The sequence below is a fragment of the Sturnira hondurensis genome, unplaced genomic scaffold, assembly GCF_014824575.4.
Source record: "Sturnira hondurensis isolate 20B ecotype Veracruz unplaced genomic scaffold, ASM1482457v3 Scaffold0005329, whole genome shotgun sequence".
NCBI lineage: Eukaryota > Metazoa > Chordata > Mammalia > Chiroptera > Phyllostomidae > Sturnira > Sturnira hondurensis.
The window spans coordinates 1,593,446-1,620,187 of record NW_028077960.1 but is presented as its reverse complement, the minus strand read 5'-3'; the positions used below and the strand labels follow the sequence as shown (position 1 = coordinate 1,620,187).

At 43.3% G+C, this 26,742-nt stretch overlaps 1 protein-coding gene across 6 annotated transcripts in view; it reads right to left on the bottom strand.

Moving 5' to 3' along the window:
* Positions 1-24,555, bottom strand: part of SNUPN (snurportin 1) — a 43,697-nt gene extending 19,142 nt beyond the window's left edge. The window contains exons 1-5 of one of the 6 annotated variants that reach the window (XM_037046985.1): positions 24,479-24,555; positions 16,265-16,427; positions 13,695-13,842; positions 2,832-2,936; positions 2,230-2,326 (exon numbers count right to left, since the gene is read on the bottom strand). In XM_037046985.1, coding sequence (XP_036902880.1) covers positions 2,230-2,326; positions 2,832-2,936; positions 13,695-13,842; positions 16,265-16,422 — 508 coding nt within the window. In that variant the 5' untranslated portion in view covers positions 16,423-16,427; positions 24,479-24,555. Of the gene's footprint in view, positions 1-2,229; positions 2,327-2,831; positions 2,937-13,694; positions 13,843-16,264; positions 16,445-18,884; positions 18,970-19,001; positions 19,324-24,478 lie in introns of those variants that run through there. The other 5 variants (XM_037046983.1, XM_037046982.1, XM_037046984.1 and 2 more) reach the window with 5 other exon arrangements.
* Between the last annotated feature and the right edge of the window lie 2,187 nt (positions 24,556-26,742).

Below are 26,742 nucleotides of genomic sequence, written 5' to 3'. Positions count from 1 at the left end.
TTTCTCTTCCTCTCTCCTTCCCTTCCCCTCTAAAGATAAAAGAAAAAAATTTTTAAAAAAACTCCACAAAAAGAACTAAGCACCGAGGAGAGAGACACCCTATCTGATGCAGAGTTCAAAGCAACGGTAATCACTGCCAAGATGGAGGCATAGGTAGAAACCCTTCACTTCCTTGCACCACTAAAAGGAAGATAGTAACCAATCTAAAACCAATAAACAACCCAAAGTGCCAGAAAATCAAACTCCATGGAACTCCAACCACCAAAGAATTAAAGAAAAAATCAACCAGAACAACCAGACCAGTAAGGCAGTGAACCATGTAAGCTCAGAAAAACCACTGTGAGGTGGCAGGCTATGTGGGTAGGGCGGACTGAAGGTGAAACTGAGACTCAGAGTTGACTGTGGACTAATGCAGTTGCCGCGGTGGGAGTAACTCCCAGTCTCACATGAGAATCTGTTGGAAAGTGCGCTAGAGATGAGCAGGCCAGCTGCACTGTTCCCTCTCTGGCCCCTCCGGGACAGGCAGCATCGCAGCCCAATGAAGAGCAAAGAGAGCATTGCACTGCTCTGGTGAATACCTAAGGCCCCGCCCCCTCACAACTTATAAGCTGCACCAAGACAAAGAAATATGGCCCAAATGAAAGAACAGAGCAAAACATCAGAAAGAGAACTAAGCAATGAGATCATACCCAACCTATCTGATACAGGATTTAAGGCCCTGGTAATCAAAATGCTCACAGAACTGACTGAGCTTGGTTGAAAAATGAAAGAACAAAAGAAAGATACCCAAAGTGAAATAAAGCAAAATATTCAGGGAACCAAAAATGACGGGAAAGAAACCAGGACTCAGAGCAACAATTTGGAACAAAAGAAAAAAATAAACATCCAAGCAGAAAAAAAGAAGAAACAAGAATTCAAAAAGTGAAGAAAGTCTTACAAACCTCTGGGACAACCTGAAGTGTCCCAATATCTAAATTATAAGGGTGCTGGAAGGAGAACAACAGCAAGAAATTGAAAACTTATTTGAAAAAATAATAAAGGAAAACTTCCCCAATCTGCCAAAAGAAATAGACTTCCAGGAAGTCCAGGAAGCTCAGAGAGTCCTAAAGAGGAACACACTAAGACATATCATCATTAAGTTACCCAAGATTTAAGATAAGGACAGAATCTTAAAAGCAGCAAGAGAAAAGGAGATAGTAACCTACAAAGGAGTTCCCAGAAGGCTATCAGCTGATTTCTCAAAGGAAACCTTACAGGAAAGAAGGGGCTGGAAAGAAGTATTTGAAGTTGTGAAAGGCAAGGACCTACATCTAAGATTACTCTACCCAGCAAAGCTATCATTTAGAATGGAAGGGCAGATAACGTGTTTCCAAGACAAGGTGAAGTTAAAGAAGTTCATCATCACCAAGCCCTTATTATATGAAATGTTAAAGGGGCTTATCTAAGAAATAGAAGATCAAAAACCACAAACGGTAAAATAACAAATTCATAATTATCAACAACTGAGTCTAAAAAACGAAAACAAAAACTAAGCAAACAAGTAGAATAGGAACAGAACCCCATATATGAACAACACACGGAGAGTTTTCAGTGGGGATGGGGAGGGGAAGAATGAGAGGGAAGGTACAGGGAATAAGAAGCATAATCGGAAGGTACATAATAGACAGGGAGAGGTTAAGAATAGTACAGGAAACAGAGAAGCCAAAGAACTTATTTGTATGACCCATGGACATGAACTAAGGGGAAATGCTGGAGGGCGGGGGTGTGCAGGCAGAGGGGGGATAAAGGGGAGAAAATAATTGGGAAAGCTATAATAGCATAATCAATAAAAGTTATGTAAAAAATTAAGAAAAATAAAAAATAAAGTAAAAACCAAACTAAGCCAACAACCAGAACAAGAACAGAATCACAGATATGGAGATCATCTGGAGGGTTGTCAGCTGGGAGGGAGAAGGGGAAGAATGAAGAGAAAGGTACAGGGATTAAGAAGCATAAATGTTAGGTACAATATAGACAGGGGGGGGGGAGGCTAAGAATAGTATAGGACATGGAGAAGCCAAAGAACTCCTATGGACAACCCGCAGACATGAACTAAAGAGGGGATTGCTAGAATGAACGGGGGGTTACCAGGCAAAGAGGAGCAAAGGGGGAAAATTGGGACAACTGTTAATAGCACAATCAATAAACTATATTTTACAAAAACTGTAAAAAAGAATTTTATGCAGGTACCTTTTCCTGTTGTTGAGTTTCGCCTGTTGCCCCCTGGCAGAAGCGAAGGAAACCTATTGACGCAGTAACCACTCTTGGTGTAGGCACTGGTAGAACCCTATTTGGAAAGAAAGACACCACTCTCATTAGGTACCTGGTCTCCTCACCCTCTTGCTTCCACATTCTGCAGGGGTGTCATTAGCCCAAAAAATGGCTCTCAAAAAATCTTCCTGAAGGAAAGTGTTTCAGGCCCCATGCCAGGCAGAGCTGCTGTGGCACACGAGGAATATGGAGTGCAAAGAATCCCTCTTGTGCCCTGGTGCAGTTGGCTCCACTAATCCCTCAATGAGTTGGAGCATCACTCCATACACCAAGAGGCTGTGGGTTTGATCCCCAGCCAGGGCACATACCTAGAGGCTGCAGGTTCCATATCCAGTTGGGGTTGTATGGGAGGCAACTGATCAATGTTTCTCTCACATTGATGTTTCTCTCTCTCTGCCCCCCTGTCCCTCTCCCTCTCTAAAATCAATAAACATATCCTTGGGTGAGGATTAAAAAAAAAAAAGGAATCCCTGTTGCTACAGACTGGGGAGGTGGCGTAGAGAAAGGAGGCAGCTACTCACTCTGGAGGCCACAACAAGGGCTCTTTTCCCAACAGGGCACACGACCACAATCCATTCCTGCCCCAAATCTGAAGGGACGTCAATTAACCACTCAGAGAGCATCAGCTGGCAATACAAAATATGGTGTTAAAAATTAACAGGAGAAAAAATCAACAAGAGTGTGCTGTTCCACTATTTATGATGATAAAGAATCCGCATCCTACATCTACAATGAAAATACAAGTTAATGAATGAGGGCAGAAAAGACTGACAGTGGATCTTCCATGCCACTCATTCTTAGCAGTCATCTCATCTCCTGCTCAACTGATAGGATGGAGGCCACTGGCTGTGAATTTGAACTTCTCTCCTCACCTTCATTAACTGAATTCATACCCATTCTTACTACCTCACCCTCTGTATCCAGGTGATGGAACCCTCTTCCATTTCTTACTTTGTCCACCCACCTACCATTACCATAATTATGTTGTAAGGGCTATACCTCACAGATGAACAAGGTCCTTGACCATGAAATGCTTTTAAACTAGATCCTTATTTCCCAAACTATAATGATGCAAATACTTTATTAAAGGGTGTTAGGAAATCAGCCTCAAAAAAGGGGTGAGGGGAGGCTGTGGTGAAATGAATTTGAAAAGGTTAACTTCCACTCATTACTTATATTCCCTCCCATCTATATAAACTTAGACCTATCAATTAACTCCACCGAATCTTTCATCTCCCCTTCCCCTTAGGCCACAAAATACTTAACCCCTATGCTTTAAAAACAAAACAAAAATGAAAACCTTTTATCACTATGCATTTGTTAAGCTACTCTACTTTCTCCTTTTTTTCAAACTGCTGTTGCTGCCTTCTTGCCGGCTGCCACTCAATCTAAAACCCCTCCCCCACAAGCCCTGCTAAAGGCCATAACTAACCTCCTTGCTATCAAGTGTCTCTTCCCGCACCTCCTTATCCTCCTGTTTCCACTCCCCCTGTGATGCTACCAGGCACATCCTCCTCCTTGACACACGCACCCTTGTCCCTGTGACATACTACTGTTGTTTTTCCTCCAAATATTCCTCCATACACTCCCCCAAACCTGTAGATAATCTTCAGGAGGCTGTTTTGGGCCCCCCTTGCTTTTTCTCTTAGATACTGCCCCCTTGTGGGTGGATCTCATCATCTACTATAGCTTCACTCTTCATTCTAAGAGGATGCCTCCCAATTGCTTTCTTTTTCACATCTAGATTTCCTTCCTTTCCCCTCCACACGTATAGTTCAAGCTGGCCATTTGATACCTCTTCCTCTGTCCTCTCTGTAGCTTAGACTCCGCATATTCAAAACTAAATTCACTGCTTTCCGTTGCCCAAGTACTTCCCAACCCTGAAACACGCACCCTTCTCCTGCACTCTGCAGCCCTGTTAACTGCATCACCACTATCTCTGCTACTAAATCTGAAACCCAAGGCATAAACCACTCCCTTAAAGAAAAGTGTTAAATACAACATTAAAAGCATAAGCGACAAAAATAAATTACACTACACAAAATTTAAAACATCTGTGCTGCCAACAATACCATCAAGAAAGTGAGCCCTTGCTGGTGTAGCTCAGTGGACTGAGCGTGGGCTGTGAACCAAAGGGTTGCCATTCGATTCCCAATCAGGACACATGCCTGGATTGCAAGCCAGGTTCCCAGTAGGGGGCATGCAAGAGGCAACCACACATTGATATTTCTCTTCCCTTTTCTCCTTCTCTTTCCCTCTCAAAAAATAAATAAATAAAATCTTAAAAAAAAAAACAAAACTGAAAAGAACCCAGTGATGTGACATTAAGACAGAGTGTCCCCTGTACAGGGAGAAGTTCCCTCCCCAGAAGCTCATCTACTTGTGGCACTTCCAATGACCAGGGGATGAAGGAACCCAGAAGTCACCTAACGGTCAGCGTTGGTGGTATAGTGGTGAGCATAGCTGCCTTCCAGAAGTCACCTAACGGCAAGAGAAAATTTAATTGATTCTTAAGATTAAGTTTACTTGTACAGAAATCATAAAATTCTCTAATTTTTTTTTTTTTTGTTACACAAGATACTGTGCTCAGGAGGAGGACAGAAGCTGGACAGCTGATCTAAGGCCTCCAGGACCAGGCTTGGGTGGGGGCCCCACCCAGTTCAGTTATTCTGGTGCCTGCAGATGTGATGGCCAGCCTGGCCCAAAGGTGGGACGCCCACAGCCTCATCCCCTGTAGTACAACTCAGTCACTTCTGCAGGAAGTTCCCTCGCCGAGAAAAGGGTCAAGGTTCCCTGCCTTCCACAAACCACACAGTTGAGAACTGATTTCAGAAGCAGGCTGGGACACACAATTCATTCCTGTAACGGAAAAAGGAGCCAACATCTGGTAGACAATATGGGTTTAGCCTGAATGAACAAGTGTTGAGTAAGTAAAGAATGTTGCTGCTTTGAGGGATGGGGGAGAGTGTTGTCAGTCCAGCAGCCCCACCACCCAAAAATCTCGCCTACCACCAAAGTTGGCTACTGAGTGGCCAGGCATGTCCACTCACAGAAGCAGAAACCAAGGTGCTCAATCTGCACCTAAAGTGTTCAGCACGTACCTTTTAACATATGTGTCAAGTTTGTTTCCCACTGAGGAAGTGGAAGTCTGCATCCTGGGTCTTAGAGATACTGAGGGGTCTCCTTCCACTCAGGGCTGGTAGTAGGGGAGACCCAGCTTGTGTGAGGTCTGTTTTCTTAACACCTCAGCCACAAACCGCCTCTCAGAGGCTGCCAAATGGGATAGCTGTCACCTCTAAGTCCAGCCTACTTCCTGTCACTTTTCTGTTATCTTTATTATGTTTTTATTTTTAATTTTTTTATCCTCACCTGAAGACGTTTTTTTCCATTGCTTTTAGAAGGAAAGAAAAAGGAGAGAGAGAAACATTGATGGGATAGAAATGCATCGATTAGTTGCCTCCCATATGCACCTGGACCAGGGACCTAACCTGTAACCCAGGTATGTGCCCTGACGGGGAATCGAACTATGACCCCTTAGTTGTGGGATAATACTCCAACCAACTGAGCCACACCAGCCAGGGCTATTTTCAGGTTTTTAAAACTGTACTTAACTTGTATCAAAAATAGGACTTTACCATAGTTGTCCTTAAGAAATTAATTCCACAGAAGTGTTTGTGTGTTAAGGCTGTAAGGCGAAAGTGAAAATCATGTCATAAGGCAGGTGTAACATGCCCTTGCAGGGACCTCTGGACGGATGTGGCATCCCCTGCTGGGAATGTGCAGCTTGGGCTGTGGCGAAGGCCTGCGTAGGCACTCCTCGTGGTGTGACTCGGCAGCTGTCCAGCTACTGGGATGGCTGTTCTCCTCAGTAATGAAGGACAGTCACTAGAGACAGGCCACTTTTACCAGATTGAGAAACAGACCTCCAAGGAAGGACAGGCCCAGAGTGGGCCTCACACCAGTCTTGAAACTCTTTACTTACACTCTGACCAAGAGTCACAACTTCCCACAACTTCCCATCATGTCAAGCCTCGGCATTTACTAGAAAAATTGTGTGAAAGATGAAAAAGTGTCTACAGCTTGAACACCACAAATGCTGTGCCATAATAAAAATGCTGAATTGGAACACCATCTAAACATGAAGTTAAATGCACCATCAGGTGGACAAAGACCTGAACATGGCCTCTTAAAAGCAGGAGGAGCTGCCCCTGGCCAGGTGTGGCTCAATTCATTGGAGCATCATTGCATAAACGAAGGGTTGCAGATTCAGTTCCTAGTCAGGGCATATACCTAGGTTGCGGGTCCAATCCCAGGTCCGGGTGTAAAGGATTCTTGGTCCAAGCATGTATGGAAAGCAACCAACTGATGTTTCTCTCTCCTTCTGCTCTCTCTAAAAATTTTTTTAAAAAGCAAGCAATGAAAAAAAATGTCCTTGGGTGAGGGAAAAAAATTGCAAAGTTCAATTTCAAGTACACAAAAACTGGCAAAAGAAAAGCCACATGGTAAACATATTTGATGTCTAAAGTCCTAAGACAGGTGGTAAAGAGTGCACAGAAAGGAGACTAAATGCCCAGACCCAGAAGAAAGATGGATTCATACTTTGCCAGCATCTGGCCCAGTGAGACTCATCATCACATTCTGTCTGTCCTGTTTCTCTTAGCAGTGTTCCCCTGCCGGGGCACATTTTCTATAGAGACTACATGAGAAAGAGAAAGGAGAGGAAGGGAAGGAAGGGAAGGAAGGGAAGGAAGGGAAGGAAGGGAAGGAAGGGAAGGAAGGGAAGGAAGGGAAGGAAGGGAAGGAAGAAGGAAAGGAAGAAGGAAAGGAAGAAGGGAAGGAAGAAGGGAAGGAAGAAGGGAAGGAAGAAGGGAAGGAAGAAAGGGAGGAAGGGGGGGCAGAGAGAGAGAGGCAGAGAGGCAGAGAGGCAGAGAGACAGAGAGAGAAAGAAAGAAAGAAAGAAAGAACGAATGAACAGAGAGTGAAAAGACAACCCACAGCATGGGAGAAAATACTTGTAAATCACTTTCCTGATAAGAGACTTGTATGTATCTAGAATAAAGAACTCTTACAACTCAATAATAAAAGACAAATAATGTAATTTAAAAATGGGCAAAGGGCCCTGGCTGGTGTGGCTTAGTGGATTGAGTGCCGGCCTGTGAACCAAAGGGGGCGGGTTTGAATCCCAATCAGGGCACATGCCTGGGCTGCAGGCTAGACCCTCAGTAGGGGGCACAAAAGAGGCAACCACACAGTGAAGTTTCTCTTCTTCTCTTTCTCCCTCCCTTCCCTTTGGTCTAAAATAAATAAATAAATAAAGTCTTTAAAAAAAATGGGCAAAGGATACACATTTTTCAAAAAAGATGTAGAAGTGGCTAATAAGCACATGAATAGATGCTAACTATCTTTAGTTATTAGGGAAATGCAAATCAGAATCATGAGATACCACTTCACATCCACTAGGATGGTTATACTTAAAAGGACAGACAAGAGTATTGATAAATACATAGAAAAATTGGAACTCTCATATACTACTGGTGAGAATATAAAATGGTACGATCATTTTGGAAAATAGTCTGGCTGTCTTCAAAAGATTAAGCATGGTTCCCATATGTCTGAGTAATTCTACTCCCAGGTACATACCCAAAAGAAATGAAAACATGACCGCACAAAAACTTGTAAAGGAATGTTCACAGCAAGCCATAAAATAGCCAAAAGTTGGAAACAACTCAAATGGCCATCAATTGATGAATGAATAAACAAAATGTGATTACAAAAAATGCTATAACACAGATGAACTTTGAAAAACTTATGCTGGAGTTCTGGCCAAGATGGAGGTGTAGGTAGAAGCACTTTGCTTCCTTAAACAACCAAAAGAAAGATAACAACCAATTTAAAAACAAAAAACAACCAGAAGTGCTAGAACATGAAACTGTATGGAATTCTGACAACCAAGGAGTTAAGGAAACCCTCATCCAGGTAAGAGGGGTGGAGATGGGTAGCGGGACAGAGAGGACGCGCAACAAGACAGTGGACTACGCTAGTAAAGCATGGGCTGGCTGACCGGGCCATTCCACGTTTGCATACAGGTAAGCCAGGAAGAATGAATGGGGAGTGAGATAGCCCCTGAAACCCAGAGTTTCAGTGCAGGAAACTAAAGACTCAAAACCTCTGGCTGTAAAAAATCTGTGGGGGTTGCAGTGGTGGAGGAACTCCAAACCTCAAAAGAGAATTTGTTGGAGAGGCCCACGGGGTCCTAGAATGTACTTAAACCCCCACACCTGCGAATCAGCACCTGAAAGGGCACGATCCGCTTGTGGGAATTAAGGGAAGTGACGGAAAGTGGGACAAGAGCTAAGCAACTGGCATTGCTCCCCCTTTGACCCCTCCCACACACAGAAAGCCACAAGGCTTCAACGTGAGTTGCCCTGCCTTGGCAGAATACCCAAGGCTCCACTCCTTACAACATATCAGGGATGTGGAGACACAGAAATATGTCCCAAATGAACAAACAGATCAAAACTCCAGAAAAAGAACTAAGTGAGGAAGAGAGAGTCAACCTATCACATGCAGAGTTCAAAACACTGGTAATCAGGATGCTCACAGAAGTGACTGAGCTTGGTCGCAAAATGCAGGGAGAAATGAAGGCTAGACAAAGCAAAATAAAAGAAAATATATAGGGAACCAACAGTGGAGGGAAGGAAACCGGGACTCAAATCAACGATTTACACCAGAAGGAAGAAATAAACATCCAACTGGAACAGAATGAAGAAACAAGAATTCATAATAATGACGAGAGGCATAGGAACCTCCAGTACAACTTTAAAAGTTCCAACATCTAAATCACAGGGGTGCCAGAAAGAGAAGAGGAAGAGCAAGAATTGGGAAACTTACTTGAAAAAATAATAAAGGAGAACTTCCCCAATCTGGCAAAGGAAATAGACTTCCAGGAAGTCCAGGAAGCTCAGAGAGTCCCAAAGAAGGTGGACTCAAGGAAGCACACTCAAGGAAGCCTTGGCACATCATAATTATATTACCCAAGATTAAAGATAAGGACAGAATCTTAAAAACATCAAGAGGAAAGGAGACAGTTACCTATAAGGAGTTCCTATATGGTTATTAGCTGATTTCTCAAAAGAAACCTTATGGGAAAGAAGGGGTTGGAAAGAAGTATTTGAAGTCATGAAAGGCAAGGACTTACCTCCAAGATTGCTCTATCCAGCAAAGCTTTCATTTAGAATGGAAGGGCAGATAAAGTGCTTCCCAGAAAAGGTCAAGTTAAAGGAGTTCATCATCATCAAGCCCTTATTATATGAAATGTTAAAGGGACTTATCTAAGAAAAAGAAGATGATTAAGGATGAATTTCCACCAAGATGGAAGCGTAGGTGGAAACACTGTGCCTTCTCCCACAACCAAGTTTAAAGACAACAAAGGTTTGGCAAGCAAAAACACAGCCAAAACACAGAAAATTGAACTATATGGAAGTTTGACAACAGGAACCATTCAACTGGACCGGTAAGGGGCGGAGCCAGCAGTGGAGCAGGGTCAGGCAGGAAGGATCCCCCGACCCAGGCGCCCAGGCGGGGCAGGCTGACCGCAGTCACACATTCGTGCACAGATAAACCAGCAAAGGAGTGAGCAGTGAGACAGACTGCACAGGCCCCAGCAGCTTGCAGGAAGAAGCAGAGGGGGCCACCATTGCTCCTCTTTGGCCCCGCCCCCACATACAGCATCAGACCCAGCAACTGAGTTGCCCCGCCCTGGTAAACACCTAGGGCCTCACTCCTCATACATAACAGGCACAAACAGTCCAAAATATGGTTCAAGAACTCAAAGCCCCAGAGCTAATAACTGTAAGTGACCAAGAAATAGTGAACCTCTCAAATGCACAGTTCAAAACACTGGTGATCAAGATGCTCACAGAACTGGTTGATTTTAGTCACAAATTAGAGGAACATATGAAGGCTAAACTAATTGAAATGAAGGGAAATGCACAGGAAACCAATTGTGATGGAAAGGAAACTGGGACTCAAATCCAGGGAGTGGACCAGAAGGATGAAAAAAATGACCAAACAGAAAAATATGAAGAAACAAGAATTCAAAAAAATGAGGAGAGGCTTAGGAACCTCCAGGACATCTTTAAACGTTCTAACATCCAAATTATAGGGGTACCAGAAAGGGAAAAGGAACAGCCACGAGTGGAAAACTTATTTGAATAAATAATAAAGGAGAACTTCCCCAGTCTGGCAAAGGAAATAGACTTCCAGGAAATCCAGGAAGCTCAGAGAGTCCCAAAGAAGTTGGACCCAAGAAGGAACACACCATGGCACATCATAATTACATTAGCCAAGATTAAAATGAAGGAGAGGATTCTAGAAGCAGCAAGAGATAAGGGGACAGTCACCTACAAAGGAGTACCCATCAGACTGTCAGCTGATTTCTTAAAAGAGACCTTACAGGCAAGAAGGAGCTGGAAAGAAGTATTCCAAGTCATGAAATCCAAAGACCTACAGCCAAGATTGTTATATCCAGCAAAGCTTTCATTTAGAATGGAAGGACAGATAAAGTGCTTCTCAGATAAGGTCATATTCAAGGAGTTCATCATCACCAAGTCCTTACTATATGAAATGTTAAAGGGACTTATCTAAGAAAAAGAAGATAAAAAATATGAACAGTGAAAGGACAGCAAACTCACAGTTATTAACAACCACACCAAAAAACAAAAGCAAACCAAGAGGACAGCTAGATCAGGAGTGGAACCACAGAAATGAAGATCACATGGAGAGTTAGCAACAGGGGAGTGGGAGGAGGAGAAGGGGGGAGAAGGCACAGAAAATAGCATAGATGGTAGGTAGAAAATAGATAGGGGGGAGGGCAAGAATAGTAAGGGAAATATAGAATCTAAAGAACTTGAGACACGTGGTCATAAACTAAGGGGGGGATGGTGGGGGAGGGGGTGTGCAGGGTGGAGGGAAATGAAGGGGGGAATAGAACTGTAATGGCATAATCAATAAAATATATTTTTTAAAAAGATGATTAAAAATATGAACAGCAAAATGACAACTCACAACTATCAACAACTGAACCTAAAAAAAACAAAACCAAAACTAAACAAATGACTAGAATAGAAACAGAATCATAGAAATGGAGATCACATGGGGGGTTATCAGCGGGGAGAGAGAAGGGAAGAATGGGCGGGGAGGTACAGGGAATAAGAAGCATAAATAGTAGGTACAAAATAGACAGGGGGAGGTTAAGAATAGTATAGGAAATGGAGAAGCCAAAGAACTTACATGTTCAGCTCCCCATGGACATGAACTATGGAGGGGGGGATGCTGGAGGAGGGGGGGCAGGGTGCAGGGAGGAAAGGGAGAAAGGGGAGAAAAAAATGGAACTGAAATAGCATAATCAATAAAATATACTTTAAGCAATTTTTTTAAAGAAAGGTAAAAAAAATTATGCTGAGTGAAAGCCAGACAAAAAAGGACACATCTTATATGATTCCAATTACATAAAATGTACAGAATAGGTAAATCCATAGAAACAGAAGAGAGATTAGTGATTGCTGGGCGCTGGGGGAAAGGAGGAATGGAGATGGACCGCTAATGGGTATGAGGTTTCTTCGGGGATGGTGAAAATGGTCCGTACCTAGTGGTGATGGCTGCACAGCCCTATGAATATACTAAAAAACACTGGATTATACACTGGAAATGTGTGAATTGTTTGGTAGGTGAATTATATCTCAATATGGCTGTTAAAAAAATGGTAGTAGTAACTAACACTCGGGGTATTTATGTTACACTATCTCATTTAATCCTTCTAATAATCCTGAGTCAAGTACCATTTTACAGATAAGAAACCCAAGAGACTCAGAGCAGTTAAGTAATTTGTTCAAGGTCAACAAAGAACCCAGCTTTGAGGTCAGTTCAGAGTTTAAACCCTTAATTGCTTTTCATAGTGCCTCTTTAACCCACTGCTAAATTCTGTCCATCCTTCCTGGCAACACTTTGACATTTCTTATACCCATGACTTCATTTCCCTCCCACCTTCTCTGCCCATTCATTATCAGACCATTTTGGAAAACCTAAGCTCCCTACTGCTCTCCAGACCCTTCTACACATTGATGCAGGTGTCATCACATGAAGTCCCAACTCTGTCCCTGGCTCAAAGTTCTCAGTGGTTCCCCATGATCTAAAACACAGTTGAAACTCCTGCATATATTTCTATACTATCTTCCCTCCACCCTATGCCATCTCATTCTCACTGCTCCTGAACATACCACATACTCCTCTCCCACCTCTGGGCTCTTACTCAGAATGTTCCTACTGCCCGGAATGCCCTGCACTTCTGCCTATAGATGTCCTACCCATGCTTCAAAGCTGGCCCCTTGTTTATTAACTTTTTCCTGATTTCACAATTCTGCTTTCTTGCCAATTGGAAGTTAACCTTGCTTTCTTACTGCAAAAACCGTAACCAACACTTATTCCGGGAGTACAGGGGATATTTCTGACCCATGTCTACCTCCCTCACAGCATAGCCTAGCTTAACACAGGGCCTTCAACAATGCTTGCTGACCAGAACGAAATTATTCTGTCATAGAGGATGTATCTGTGCTGTATTTGGAGCAGACATGATGGGAGTGTATGCACTCAGGAACCATATTCTAAAGGCAGAGGAGGATTCTCAGGTGACAAGACACTTAGGTTACGGAAAGAAGTATACAATAGCAGGGTAGACCCTGCCCCCACTAGGTCCCTACCCTGCCTTCTGGATTACCTACACTGCCTAGAGCACTGGACAATCTCCCTGCCTGCTTCTCCTATGGCACCAGAATCCACACTAGTTTCCTCTCTCGAACCAACACTGCACTTAGTTAAGTTTGTGACAGTGATCTGTTATTTCATGGTCTCAGCCCCACACAGGCCAACTGGATGGCCTGGATTGGCTGCTCAGGCTCCTTATATTCAAAGGCAGCTCTACTTCCCATCTTCCACCACGTGAATGTGAAGATCCAAGGCTGACATCTTAGTCCACTGCTTGGAAAAGGCCAGGTGTGCTGGGCTGGGCAGGTCCAATCCAGGACAGCTGGGAATGACTACTAAAGAAGTGCATGGAATCCATTAGTCTTATCAGAAGCAAGCCTGGATTAATGGTTCCCAAACCCACTATTCAGTTTTCATCAGTGATCCCTGGTCAGCACATGGCACTGAAAACCATCTCTTCTCTTCATCTGCAAACTTTCTAAACATCAGCACTTTCTTTGCAGGTCTGATTCCTTTTTCCTGCCTCCCCCTCCTATCTTTATAGCAACATTTATTTCAGTGGGGTTTGACTGCATAGTAAAGGAGTGGGAATAGCTAGGCCTAATCTTCTCTGGAACACTCACTTGATTAGCATAGTGCTTTGGTAACTTCTTGGGAGTGTCAATGTCCATTTCTTCTTCATCTTTCTTATCTTCTTCTTCCTCACTCTCTGTCCCTGTCCAGTCATCTTCAGCCAGTCTTCTGGCATGGTTCACATAATCCAACCGCTTTCTGGAAAAAAAAAAAAGGCATACATGCCCTGGCTGATGTGGCTCAGTGGACTGAGCACTGGCCTGTGAACCAAAGGTTTGCCAGTTCAATTCCCGGTCAGAACACATACCTGGGATGTGGGCCAGGTCCCTGCCTGGGGGCGTGAGAAAAGCAACCAACATATGTTTCTCTCACATATCATACTTCTTTCCCTCTCCTTCTTCCTCCCTTCCCCTCTCTAAATAAAAATTCTTTTTTAAAAGAAAAGGTATACAGACAGATCTATATGTCTTACAGAAAGACACCTTACAATGTGACAGACTGATTAAATTCAAGGGCTCCAAGTTCAGGAAAAACTTGGGGATTCTGATGGGAGTAAGAGATGACAGAATTTCCTCTGTAAAGCTAAACCAGTGACCGCCTCCTTGCAGGTCCTAAATAGGACACCCACTCTGAACACACACAGCCTTCCTCAGAGTCTCCTTCGAATGAGCAAAGTAAAATATTTAAAGAAACTCTCAAGGCTCACTAACTGGAAAGACTGACCTCACTCCTACCTCTAACCCAGGTGACAGGTGACACTTGTCTGTCTGGCAGATATCTAGTCCAAAGGCTGCAGGGACTGAAGAGAGGAATTACTAAGATGCAGTGAGGATGTTAAAACAAGGGCAGCTTTTGGGGCTTTTCACTTTATACAGTTTTCTGAGAAGAAGCCAGGCCTTTCTCTAGCTCCTGTCTAACTTTTGAAAAAAACCACTTAGTTTACCATTTAATGTCTTTTACTTATTTCTTTCCCTTTATTGTTATCTTCCTCTTTTTAAAATACTATATATTGGCCCTGTCCAGTATGGCTCAGTTGGTTGAGCATCATTCCACAAAGAAAAAGATCGCCAGTTTGATTCCCGCTCAGAGCACATGTCTGGGTTGCAGGCACATGCAGAAGGCAACTGATAGATGTTTCTCTCTCACATCAATGTTTCTCTCCCCTTCTCTCTCTACCCTCCCCTCTCTCTAAATAAATAAATAAAATCTTAAAAAAAAAAACCCTACATATTGTACGAAGTTTAGGAAAAGAGAAGGAAGAAAAACAATCTAATTGTTCCAAAGAGATTTGAGGATACCACATAACTTCCTAATCTTGGTTTCTTCAATGCTAAGGCCAAGAGACCAAGCACTGAGGGAATAAGACCAGCTCAACTGGTTTCTTCTCACACACGTGTTCATGCACACAGGGGTGCACAGCAGAGAGCATATGCAAGCACAATGCTCTTTTGTTTCAACCATAAGGGAGAGCTGGTGTACTTGTGCACATGCAAAAGGGTGCATTTCTGTGGTTATTTCCTAAGCACTGTCTTAAGCACCACAGAAGGAAACTACCCAGATGCTTGTTTGTAGGGGACTGCTTGGATTGAACTGTCCATTCAATGGAATACCTGGCACTTTATGAACTAATGCAGAACCTCTGCAAAATACCACTGTTAACTAAATGTGCAGAACAGTGTACCATACACTCTACTTCTGTTTAAAAAAAAAAGGTTGCCACACATTTGTTCATATAGCAGAGAATATCTTTGCAAGGATATACAAGAAACTAATAATATGGGAGAGGAACTGGATGGCTGAGGACAGAATTAGGAGGAAGACTTTTCACCAATTATTTTGCAACAGGTAAAATATTCACTAAATGTACTCCTAGTTTGAAATTCAAAATACATAAATTATAATTTTTGTTAAAAGGGGTGGTGGGGATGATCTGAGAATGTAATCTGCAAGTAACCCAGAGGCCAGGGGAACCATTTCTGCTAAATACACCCAGTGATACACAGCTCTTAATAGCTGCTCTTGATTTTTAATTACTTATGGTTACCCAGAAGAGGCCCATGTTGCTCTGAGAATAGAATGACAGGCCCTACATTCAGAGAAGACCAGCCTTAAACATTTATATGCTGTTCTCTTTCCCTGTGTGCTCATCTTGACACTGAGAATTACATGTATGGAAGACATGTCCTCAGGTTCCCTGTGGAATTATTTGTCTGGAACTCCCAAGAGCTCCACAGAAACATGTGAACTTCAGGCAGACAGGAAGACCACACCACTGCCAGGATTCTGAATGTGGGAGAAGCTACACAGGGACTGTGGGGAGTAGAAGTCTGGGTTTCACAAGTCCATAAATTACAAAGCTCAGTACTGCTGCCAGGGGAAAAAAAAATTTTACCAAATAGCTGAACTTTACTTTTAAACTTCCTCATCTTTTCCTAAGCTCTGGGTGTAAAGGACACCTATGTCTGCCAGGATTTACGTTCCCAACCTTGTGGGCAAGATGATAAACTTACAAAGGGTCTACTTTGAAGGTGGTTCTATAGAAGCAAGCCTAGAACCTCCTGAACAGTTCATAATGCCCAGCCTAGAAAAAAAAAAGCCAGGAAATCAAAGCATCCCTTACAATTTCTGCAGTTCCAGTAACCGGCGGCGCCGCTCACTCTGCTCCAAGGTACTGTACTTGGACTTGTACTGGGACAGGCGGGGGTGTGGAGCAGCTGTGCTATTCAGATCTTGAGACACAGAAAAGCTACTAGCCAGGGCTTGACTCAGCTCTTCCATTTTCCCTACAAAGGAAAACATAAGAAAATGGTTCATTCATTTCCTATTACCTCTTATGTACAGGTAGTTATAATGTGAAATGATGGCTACATTCCTAAAAAACCTCACTTAATCCAAAATCCTAACTCTTTCCAGGGGAAGGGAAAATGAAAGTTAAAGGCTAAAATGAGTTACAGCTGAGCAATAACATTATTTCTTACAGATATTTCAATAATGCTCCTTCTGATAGTTCTGAGTGTATAAATTTAACCATTAGTCACTAAGCAAACTCACCTGTGACTGAAGCTAACTTTTGCTCTGTCATCCATCACCATGTCATTAATTCCTTCTCACCATCATTGTTAACCAGTGATGTTATCAAGTACTTAATTTTTTTCTTAATAGTTCTAACTAGTCATTACTTATTAACTAATGTAACTTTCTGATGCAAATTTTACTCAATTGGTTGTTTAACTCTCTAATAAATTACAATTCATATTAAGAAGATTTAGCTCCAGGAAAAATACTGGTTCTGGGGTCCCTGGAAGAAGACAAAAGAAGCCAAAAACCCAAACCTGGCCGTTACTTTCTCATTTTATACTTTGTTTGTTTGGGATGGGCAGAAGAAAGGTTTCAGGACTACCTATGTAGGACTCACTTGAAAAATGATAGCTAAAGAAACAAAAACAATGATAGAATGTGGAAGGCTATCTACCAACTAATACCACGTGCTATAGAAACGTGAAGGACAGGCCCTAGCCTGGCTGGTATGGTTCAGTTGGTTGGAGTGTCTTCCCATAAACCAGAAGGTTGAAGGTTCAATTCCCAGTCAGGGCACATCCCTGGGTTGCAGGTTCAGTCCCAGGTAGGGGCGCAGATGAGAGGCAATTGATCGATGTTTCTCTCTCTGTCTCTCTTCCTCCCTTCCCCTCTCTCTAAAATCAATAACCATGTCCTCCAGTGAGGATAAAAAAAAGTGAAGGACTGATATACATTTGGAGAACAAAGAGCAGAGGTCATATCAGAGAAAGACTACCCAGGTAGATCCTAAAGAATGAAAGTAGAGAGAAAGAGAAGAATTTACACTTCAATCACTCTCCTGTGATTAAAGGTACAAGGTGGCAAATTTAGCCTAACAGTTAAAGGTGCACCTCAGAAGGTAAGAAAATAAAACATTTGAGAGAAGTCTGATTCACAAGCTGAACTGGCTTAGCTCTTCAGTTCTAGTGGGTATTACAGTGCTTAAAGTCCACCTCAGGCCAGGTCCCACTGCTCGGAGCACTGCCAACTAACAGGTCCATTCCAGAGCCTCTATAGTTAAAAATACAACTTCATGGGCCTCTACTTGGCAATGACTTACTTTCCGTTGTGCACTTGAAATCAGGTATTTTTCTTAATTTTCATCATTGCATTTTTTATTTGAAAGCTCTTATTAAAAATTGTGGTTAATGGAACACTACTCAGCTGTATACCATTTGGGATAGCATGGATAGACCTGGAAAGCATTATGTTAAGTGGAATAAGCCAATCAGAGAAAGATAAGTACCATATGATTTCACTCGTACGTGGTATCTAATGACAAAATAAACTGATGAACAAAATAGAGACAGACTTACAGAGAGCAGGCTGACAGCTGAGGAATGGGGAGGTTCTGGCTGAGGGGGTGGAAGGATTGCCCGAAAAAGAAGAAAAAAGAAAACACTCATAGACACTGACAACAGTGTCCTGATTGCAAAGGAGTGGAGGAGGGTATGGGGGAGGGATAAATGGTGATGAAAGGAAACTTGACTGGGGGTGGTGAAGACACAATACGGTATACACATGATGTACTGTGTAATTGTGCAACTGAAAGCTGTGTCATTTTGTTAACAGTGTCACCCCAATGAAGTCAATAAAGAGGTAAAGAAAGGGAAACAGCTTTAAAAAAAAACAGTTAGAAACGGTTAGAAAGTCATGACATAAAATTTACCATTTTACCGTACCAAACCAAAAAAACCCCAAAACCCCAAAATTACCATTTTAATCATGTTTACGTATACAGTTCAGCAATGTTAAGTACATTCACATTTTAGTGCAATCAATTTCCAGAACTCTTTTCATCTAGCAAAACATAGCCCATTGAAATGAACATATTATCTCAGTTGGTTTGAGGCTTAACACACTTGTAATGCAACCAGGGTGGTCATTTGTGGTTGAGGCTAGGTGATGAGTAGCTGGAAACCAAAACAGTGTGCTATTTTCTGTATTTTTCTCTATTTCTGCGTAAGTCTGCACACTTCCATAATAAAATCTGTGGATTCCTGCTGTACCCAGAACCACAAAAATCCTTAATTGTAGCTTTGGATACTGGGAAGGCTCCCTGTACTATTCTTGGCTGGCTCCTGCTTTTTGAACCCATTCCTCTTCAAGGGTTCTCACCTGAGCAGGGATGACCCCATCCTCCAGCAGTCTGCCTCCTACTAACTCCCAAGCTTCCGACTCACCCATGCCCCTCCCCCGCGCTCCAGCGCCGCGCGCGACACCAGCGTCCCCCTACTCGTCCGCCGAGGTCCCAGCCGCGCATCTCCAGCCCGGGTCGAGGCCCTGTGGGCATCTCTCACCGAGCTTCTGTCCACTCCAACTTCTGTCCCCGCCACTGCTTTTCCCTCGGGATGGGGCCGTACTGGCCTTGGGGGATTCCCCCTTACCCCGACCCAACCGCCCGGACCAGAAGAGCGGAAGCGCGCCCTTGAGGAAGGCCTGGCTGGCTTCGCCTCTGAAGGGGAGACCTTGGGAGACTACGGGTGTGGAGCCGGCCGCAGCAAAGTCAGAGCCTGCACCGAGGGGCCCATCGAGCTGGTGTGGCCCAGGCTCGAACCAGAGCTCACCCAGCCGACGTGACAGTTCCGCGCGCTCGGTCGCCGTCGCCGCCGTCGCCGCCAGGGGCCAGCCAATCAGTTGCCCGAAAAAGACGGCCCGCCCCTCGGTCGCCAGGGCCCAGCCCACCCGTCCGGTCTGCAGAGTTTCCGGCCCTTTTACAGCCGCGCTTTCTTCCCGGTTTCGCCACTTCCGCCCCCGGGGGCTGATGGTATCGTTGTCAGCTTGCAGACCTTTGGGTTCAGTGCTTCGGCCTCCTTGCTCCCTTGTCCGGGAGCTCAAGCTCCTGGGCTCCCGGTGCCCACGGCCTGGTACCGGGTGTTCTGAGCCCTCCAGCCATGGTCCCGTCCCAGAACGGCTCAGGGTGCAGGGCGTTCCCACAACCTGCCCTTCTCGGTGCCGGTCCCTGTCTTCCCGCAATCCTCACACTCCCTCTCTGTTCGCCGATGCAACCCTGGAACCGGACCTGATTACCTCTCTCGTTTGGTTTGGGAGGCTATTTCCTATCAGGTGGGGGCTGGGCAAAGGCAGGGATGGCCGATTCCTACTTAAGTAGTGAGCATCCAGTACAAAGCTAGGGGAAGGCTCCCAGATACAAGGCGAGCTAATCAAACTACAGTGCGGCCTCTACAGGAGAGGATTAATAAGAGGCGAAATACAAATAGGAATACCATTTATTGAAGACCTTACATTTACCAGACACTGCTCACATGCATTATTTCACTTAATCTGCAAGAAACAAAGAAATAGAAACAAGCTCAGAGAGGTTAAGTAACTGCTAAATCACACCAACTTTTGAGCAAAATATTTGAATTTGCTGAATATTTGACCTAGAAATTGGAATATTACTGTCCTACAGAAAGAAAATATAGAAAGTTGGCACATTTTGAGTCCAAGGTGTGGACAAAAAAGGGGGGGTTAATGGAAAGTAACCTTTTCGGGGGTGATCTGATCATATATTTCTAACTGGGCAGTCATACCTCAGGCCTATACATTCTTTAGAGAAGTTATAGCTCAGTCCTGTCCATTGTTCTGGAGCATTTAGGTTAACATACCTTTGAAATGATATAAGTAATACACCTTGAAAGGGATATTAACTCTTAAGAGAGCACATAATCTTGTTAATGAACTAACCTGTAATTGATCCCAGCCTTGCTTTCTCCAATCTTCCTTACATCCCCTTCTTAATTTCAAATGCATAAAAGAAGATGCAAAACTGTTATTCTCAGGAGCATTTGAGAACTTGATCCCTGCATCTGTGGTCAGTTTGGCTCAAATAAACTCTTACAAAAATTGTCTACAGCCGTGGCTGGTGTGGCTCAGTGGATTGAGTGCCCAGCCAGGAACAGAAAGATTGCTGGCTTTGACTCCCAGCCAGGTCACACGCCTGGGTTTCGGGCCAGGTCCCCAGTTGGGGTGCACGTGAGAGGCAACCTATCCAGGTATCTATCATACATTTATGTTTCTCTCCTTTTCTTTGTCTCTCCCTTCTCTAAAATAATAAATAAATAAAATCTTTTAAAAAATGTTTCTGCCTTTTAAAAAAGAAAACAAAGAAGAAAAACAAAAAAGTGAAAGAGAAAAGAAAGCAACCCCCAATAAATAAATAAATGAATGAAAACATAAAATAAATTATGTGAGGACATGCAGAAATTGGAACCCTCACACACTGTTGGTGGAAATATAAAATGGTGCAGCCATTATGGAAACAAATAGTGGTTCCTCAAAAAATTGAACATAAAATTGCCATATGATTCAGTAATTACCACTTCTGAGTATACATTTGTATATGAAAAAGGGATTCTATAGTAAAACTGACAAGTCCAGTCATGGAATGTAACCTCATAGAGTAATCTGATCATCAATTCCTAATTGGACAGGTCAGTGTTGGTAGCCACATTTTTTATCTCATCCTTGGGAGTGTTTGAGATCTTGCTTCCCTGTAGTTGTTGTCAGTTTGGCCCAAATAGACTCTTGTAAAAATTCTCTACAGGTTTGGAGATTTCTTTTTTTTTAAGATTTTATTTATTTATCTTTAGAGGGGAAGGGAAGGAGAGAAGGAGAGAAATACCAATGTATGGTTGCTTCTCATGAGTCCCCTGCTGGGGAACTAGCCTGCAACCCAGGCATGTGCCCTGGCTGGGAATCGAACTTCGATCGTTAGGTTTGTAGGCCCGCACTCAATCCACTGAGCTACACCAGCCAGGGCTGGTTTGGAGATTTCTTATGTCAACATAGTAAGTCCTCACTTAATTTATACAATAGGTTAAGAACAATGTGGGGATTAGGGCCACTGAACCCCACCCTACCCCACTCCCCCTTCTTGTAAGCCTAATATAACTTAAGTGAGCCCTCCAAATCCAAGGATTCCAAACTGAGAAAAATATTTTTTCAACCCACAGCAGGCTGAATCCTGGATGTAAAACCCAAGAATACAGATAGCTAACTGTATATTTATTGAAAAAAATTTCCCCATATAAGTGGACTCCTTAGCAGCAAAACGGCAACACAATGTTACCAGCAATTGGACATCATCTCAGTTTAGCAATGTTGGTACCTGAGTTCTGGCTAAGAAAGAATTCAGAGCCAAGACTCAAATACAAGCAAAAGTTTATTTAGAAAGTCGCAGAGGCAGAAGTGAGGCCTGGAAGAAGTGAGCCAACTGGGCTGCATGGGTTCAGGAAACAAGTTACAGAGGCAAAAGAAGGGCCCTTGGAACTTAGGAAAAAGAAAGGCAAAGAAAATGCACCAGGGGGAAGGAAAGAGTGAGAAAGGCAAGAGCCTGAGGGAGTTGAAAGAGAGAGCCCCCCCCCGCCCTCCCCAGGAAAGAATGGGGTGGGGAAAGGCACTTCTTGAGGGTTTGATCCACTCTCTAAAGGCGGGGATCTTAGGAAATGTCCCAGGAAAGAATCTCAGTGGAATATGCATCAGCTTTTCCAGGTGTGTCCTTTCAGGGTCATGGTCTCTGCTGATTGATTGGTGCCAGGGCAGGGGGAATGATTAATCAATGCAGCTAGTCCTGATGTCAGCCATGTTTTTGCAGCTTTTATGAGTCTGGGGCTGAAACACAACTGAGGCCTAAGTGTCATCTTTAGTTTGACCAAAACTGTGTCTCTGTGGTCAGCTGACCCACACCTGAGGCTTTGATCCCAATAGTATTTGATGTGGGTCATAACTTCACTGTCCCTAGGGCTTAATGCTTAAGGGCAAGGGCTTGTATGGGAGTCTTAAGAGGCTACATATTTTGCCATGTATGATGTACAATTTTTTGCTCAAATTTTTGAGGGAAAAACAAGGATGTGCATTATACTTGGGTATAATGGTTACATACCCTGGGTATAATAATGGGGTCTAATAATTTCATGGATAATGCACACAAAAACATGGGTGCACATTATACATGGCAAAATATGTATTTTCTAGCCCTCTAGTTCCTCCTCTAAGGGAGTCTACCACATTACTAGTGACAAGCTAGGAAAGAAATGGTCAGGGGAGAGTCCAAACCACATGACCACTGACATGGTCTAAACTGCATGACCAGTGATAGGCTACGGAAAGAAAGATAGCCCCAGGGGTGAAGTCCTTGTTTTCACAGTTTTGCCCATTGCAAGGTATGCAGGGCTTTCCTCATTGGTGACCTTCTACACCTGGCCTATCATGCTTGCTTTGCTCATGCCTGTCTTAACTGTCTACTACAGACCCTTGCAGTTCAAACCCATATCGTTCAAGGGTCAATTGCATAAGACACTTAAGTTTACCATAGGCTAACTGACATAAACAAGAGTTAAAGTTTCTAGACCATGTCAATGTCACAACAAAATGACAATGAATGACAGAAAGAAAACCTGCTATGTACCCAAAAGAATTAAAAGCAGGGACTCAGATATTTGTATGTACATGTTCATAGCAGCATTATCTGAAATAGCTAAAAAGCAAAAGTAAGGTCCAGAGACAGATAAGTAGATTTTTTTAAATGTGGTATATACTGTTTAAAAACAAAACTCACCATTCCTGGTTGAGTAGCTTAGTCAGTTAGGGCATCATCCTAATGCCCCAAGCTTGTGGATTCAATTCCCAGTCAGGGCACATGTAAGAATCAACCAATGAATGCATGTGTAAGTGGAACAACAAATCGTTTCTCTGTCTCTCTCTCCCGTTCTCTCTATAATATAAATAAGTATTGAAAAAACATTATCTGAATAAATTTTGAAATCTCATTGGCTTTATTAAGTGATTAACGGATTGCAGCAACTGGAAGAGCACTCCAAGTGCAGTTGTACAAATGGAAGGTTTTTATCAACAGAAAGAGAGAGTGCCTCTTTTATTTCAAATCTTCTCACCCATAATTTCATGGGCTCTGATGACATTCAGTTTCTCAGCCAATCTGGTCCTAGGCTGTTTACTGTTGCCTTGGCAACCTCCTCCTACAGCCCCTCCCTACCTTCCCAGTGATCTGATCAGATCTCTCTGCATCACTCTTACACCATATCCAGGTATTGGAACTGAATTGAATTGCAGACATCCAGCTTTGAATTGTAGAAAACTCATCTGACAGAATTGCTTGATATGTGACCCACTCCCATGCATACATTTGGTGCCCAGAGTGTCAGAAGTGAAGTATTCTATAAGTAGCATTGTGGTAGAGTAGAGAAAAGAAACAGATTTTTTCTTTAAGTAACCACTGCAGTCAAGTTCATACAGAAGTAGAAGCAGTGGGATGGGAAAAGGGGATGGAGGAGTGAGAATGGGAGTGAGTGTTTAAGGGGGACAGAGCTTCAGTTGGGGAGGATGAAAAAGTTCTGGCGACTGATGGTGCTGATGATGCAAAAAAATGTAAATGCATATAATGCCAGTGAACTGTACACTTAAAAATGGTTAAGATGGTAAATTTCATGTTATAGGCATTTTACCTCAATAGAAAAAAAGAGAAAAAGAAGAACTGGTAGGTGCTTGAAATACCTTTTTTATTAGTTACAATAAAAATAAAAATAATCAGCCCTGGCTGGTGTAGCTCAGTGGATTGAGCATGGGCCTGCAAACCACACAATCGCGGTTCAATTCCCAGTCAGGGCACATGCCTGGGTTGCAGGCCAGTTCCCGGCAGGGTACTCACGGGAGGCAACCATACATTGATATTTCTCTCCTTTTCTCCTTCCCTTCCTCTCTAAAGATAAATAAATAAATTCTTTAAAAAAATAGAAATAAAAATAATCAATATTACCTTGAAGGTCCCTTCTTGTTTGATTTATGCTTACTCACTTTCCTGTTTTCATGAAATGGCCTGGCTAATTTGTCTTCAAGAAGTTCCTTGGGAGGAAAAGTAAGAAGAAAAGAAAAAAAATTAAGGGAGGGGGACAAAAAAAAGTTCCTTGGAAACATTCTAACTTCAAAAGCTTCTAGTTATAACCTGTAGGATGTATCATTCACCTCAGGTAGATGCTACTAGGTGTTAATTATGGGGAAACATGTTGGCCCACCTGCTATGACTTCAGATCCTTTCTTCTGTAAATTCTGTAATTTTATTATTATAGAACACCTTAATAACACCTTGGACTTAGGATTAAGTCCAAAGGCATCAAGGCAATTTGTCTTGCCTTCACTCTCAGACATGACTGTAACATCCTTAAAGCTTTTCTTTGGGCAGTTTCCTTCTAAACAGAACTTAAGTAAAAAGAAAAGCAATATGATTTAAAGAAAATTACTGAGAAAATAACTGTTATGAGAGTTTAGCCAACTGCAAGATTAGGGCATCCACCCATCCACACAAGACCATCCTCATTTAAAAAAAATTAAGACTGTCCCCATTTTTGGACAACACTTCCAAGTTCAGGGGGTCCCCCAAACTATCAGATTTGGAGATTCACTAGAAAGACTCCCCAAACTCACTAAAAACTGATATGGTCATAGTTATGAGAAACAGAAGAGATACAAATTAGACCAAGGGAAGAAACACATACTCCAGAGCTCCCATTGTGCTCCCTCCATATAGTTAGGACAGCATACCTCTCCCAGCTTCAATGTGTGACAATATTCGTGAAGTACAGCTACCAATAGAGGCTCACTGGGCCATGGTATCCAGAGTCTTTATTAAGGTTCCATCATGCAGAAACAGTTAACTGCCCATGGGGCTGATCTCAGTTTCCAGCCTGTCAAGAAGTCCGGCTACAGGCCCCAAAGCTCCCACCCTTTATCACACTGTTGGTGTGGCTCAGAGCTCCCACCATTGCTCCTATTTGTCCCAGGACACCAGGCAAACAGAGGCATTCCTATCAGACATGACATTCTGTAGCAGGCTGTTCCAGGATGTGACTGCTGCCTGGAGGCAGGATAGCAAGAAGCTAGGAAAATTCCTTGGCCAGTGGAATGAGGGAAACTGAGACAAGATAGTTAAATAAGGCTGAGCAATTAATAGACGGCCAATAAATCACAAGATCTTATCTTCCCTAACCAAGGACACTTAGGGGCAGATGGTTTCTAACTCTCCTCCCTAACCCCACAGTGAGTAGATTAAACCATCCAGGTCAAGGAGAGACCCAGCTGGTGCCATTAATGCCAGCTGAACCCCAGAATAAATTAAGTCATGGGAATAAAGACCAAAACAAGCTCAATTAGACCCGAATCCAAGATAAAAGTAAAGCAGTGAAGTTGACCAGAGAATGATCTCAAACTCCCCTATGTGATCATTTTGATGCATTAGCATATTAAAGGACACACCTGGAAACCTATTGCATGTTGTTGAAATCCTCCCCTAAAACGCCTGCCTTTGGAAAACAGATAAACCCTAGCTGGTGTGGCTCCGTGGATTGAGTGCCAGCCTTCAAACTGAGAGGTTGCCAGTTCGATTCTCAGATAGACCACATGCCTGGGTTGTGGGCAAGATTCCCAGTCGGGGGCATGTGAGAGGCAACTAATTGATGTATCTCTCATACACTGATGCTTCTTGCTTTCTCCCTCGCTTCTTCTCTCTCTAAACTGAAATAAATAAAATCTTTAAAAAACCCAAACAGATAAGAACCCTCAACACAAAGGACCCAGTGTGTAGTCTCTCTTGAACACACCCAACCCCAGACCCCTTTCCTCAGGCAGGTACTTTTGCTTTCTTTCTCCTAAACTCTAAATGTTCTCAGGAGACTTGCAACCAGGGGAGCAGCAGACAATGGCAGCCCATCCTGGTCTAACCCCCTGAATCTGTCTCCAAGGGCCCTCCTTTTGCCTCTGTAACTTCGTTTCCTCAGTCCGTGCAGCCCAGCTCACTTCTGCAACTGTGACTTCCTTTCCTTCATGCAGGCATCCCAGTCTAGGCTCATTCCTGTTGCTGTTGTGATGCGTGCACCAGCTCGAGGTGTCTGTGGCATCATGGATGAAATATGAGACAAATTCACATGGACTACTGAGTCCTGTGGAGGAAAAGGGAGCACATGGCTACTCCCTCAAGAGGGGAGCACCTCAGAGCAGCTTGGCCACCCTCTCAAGAGGAGAGCGTGC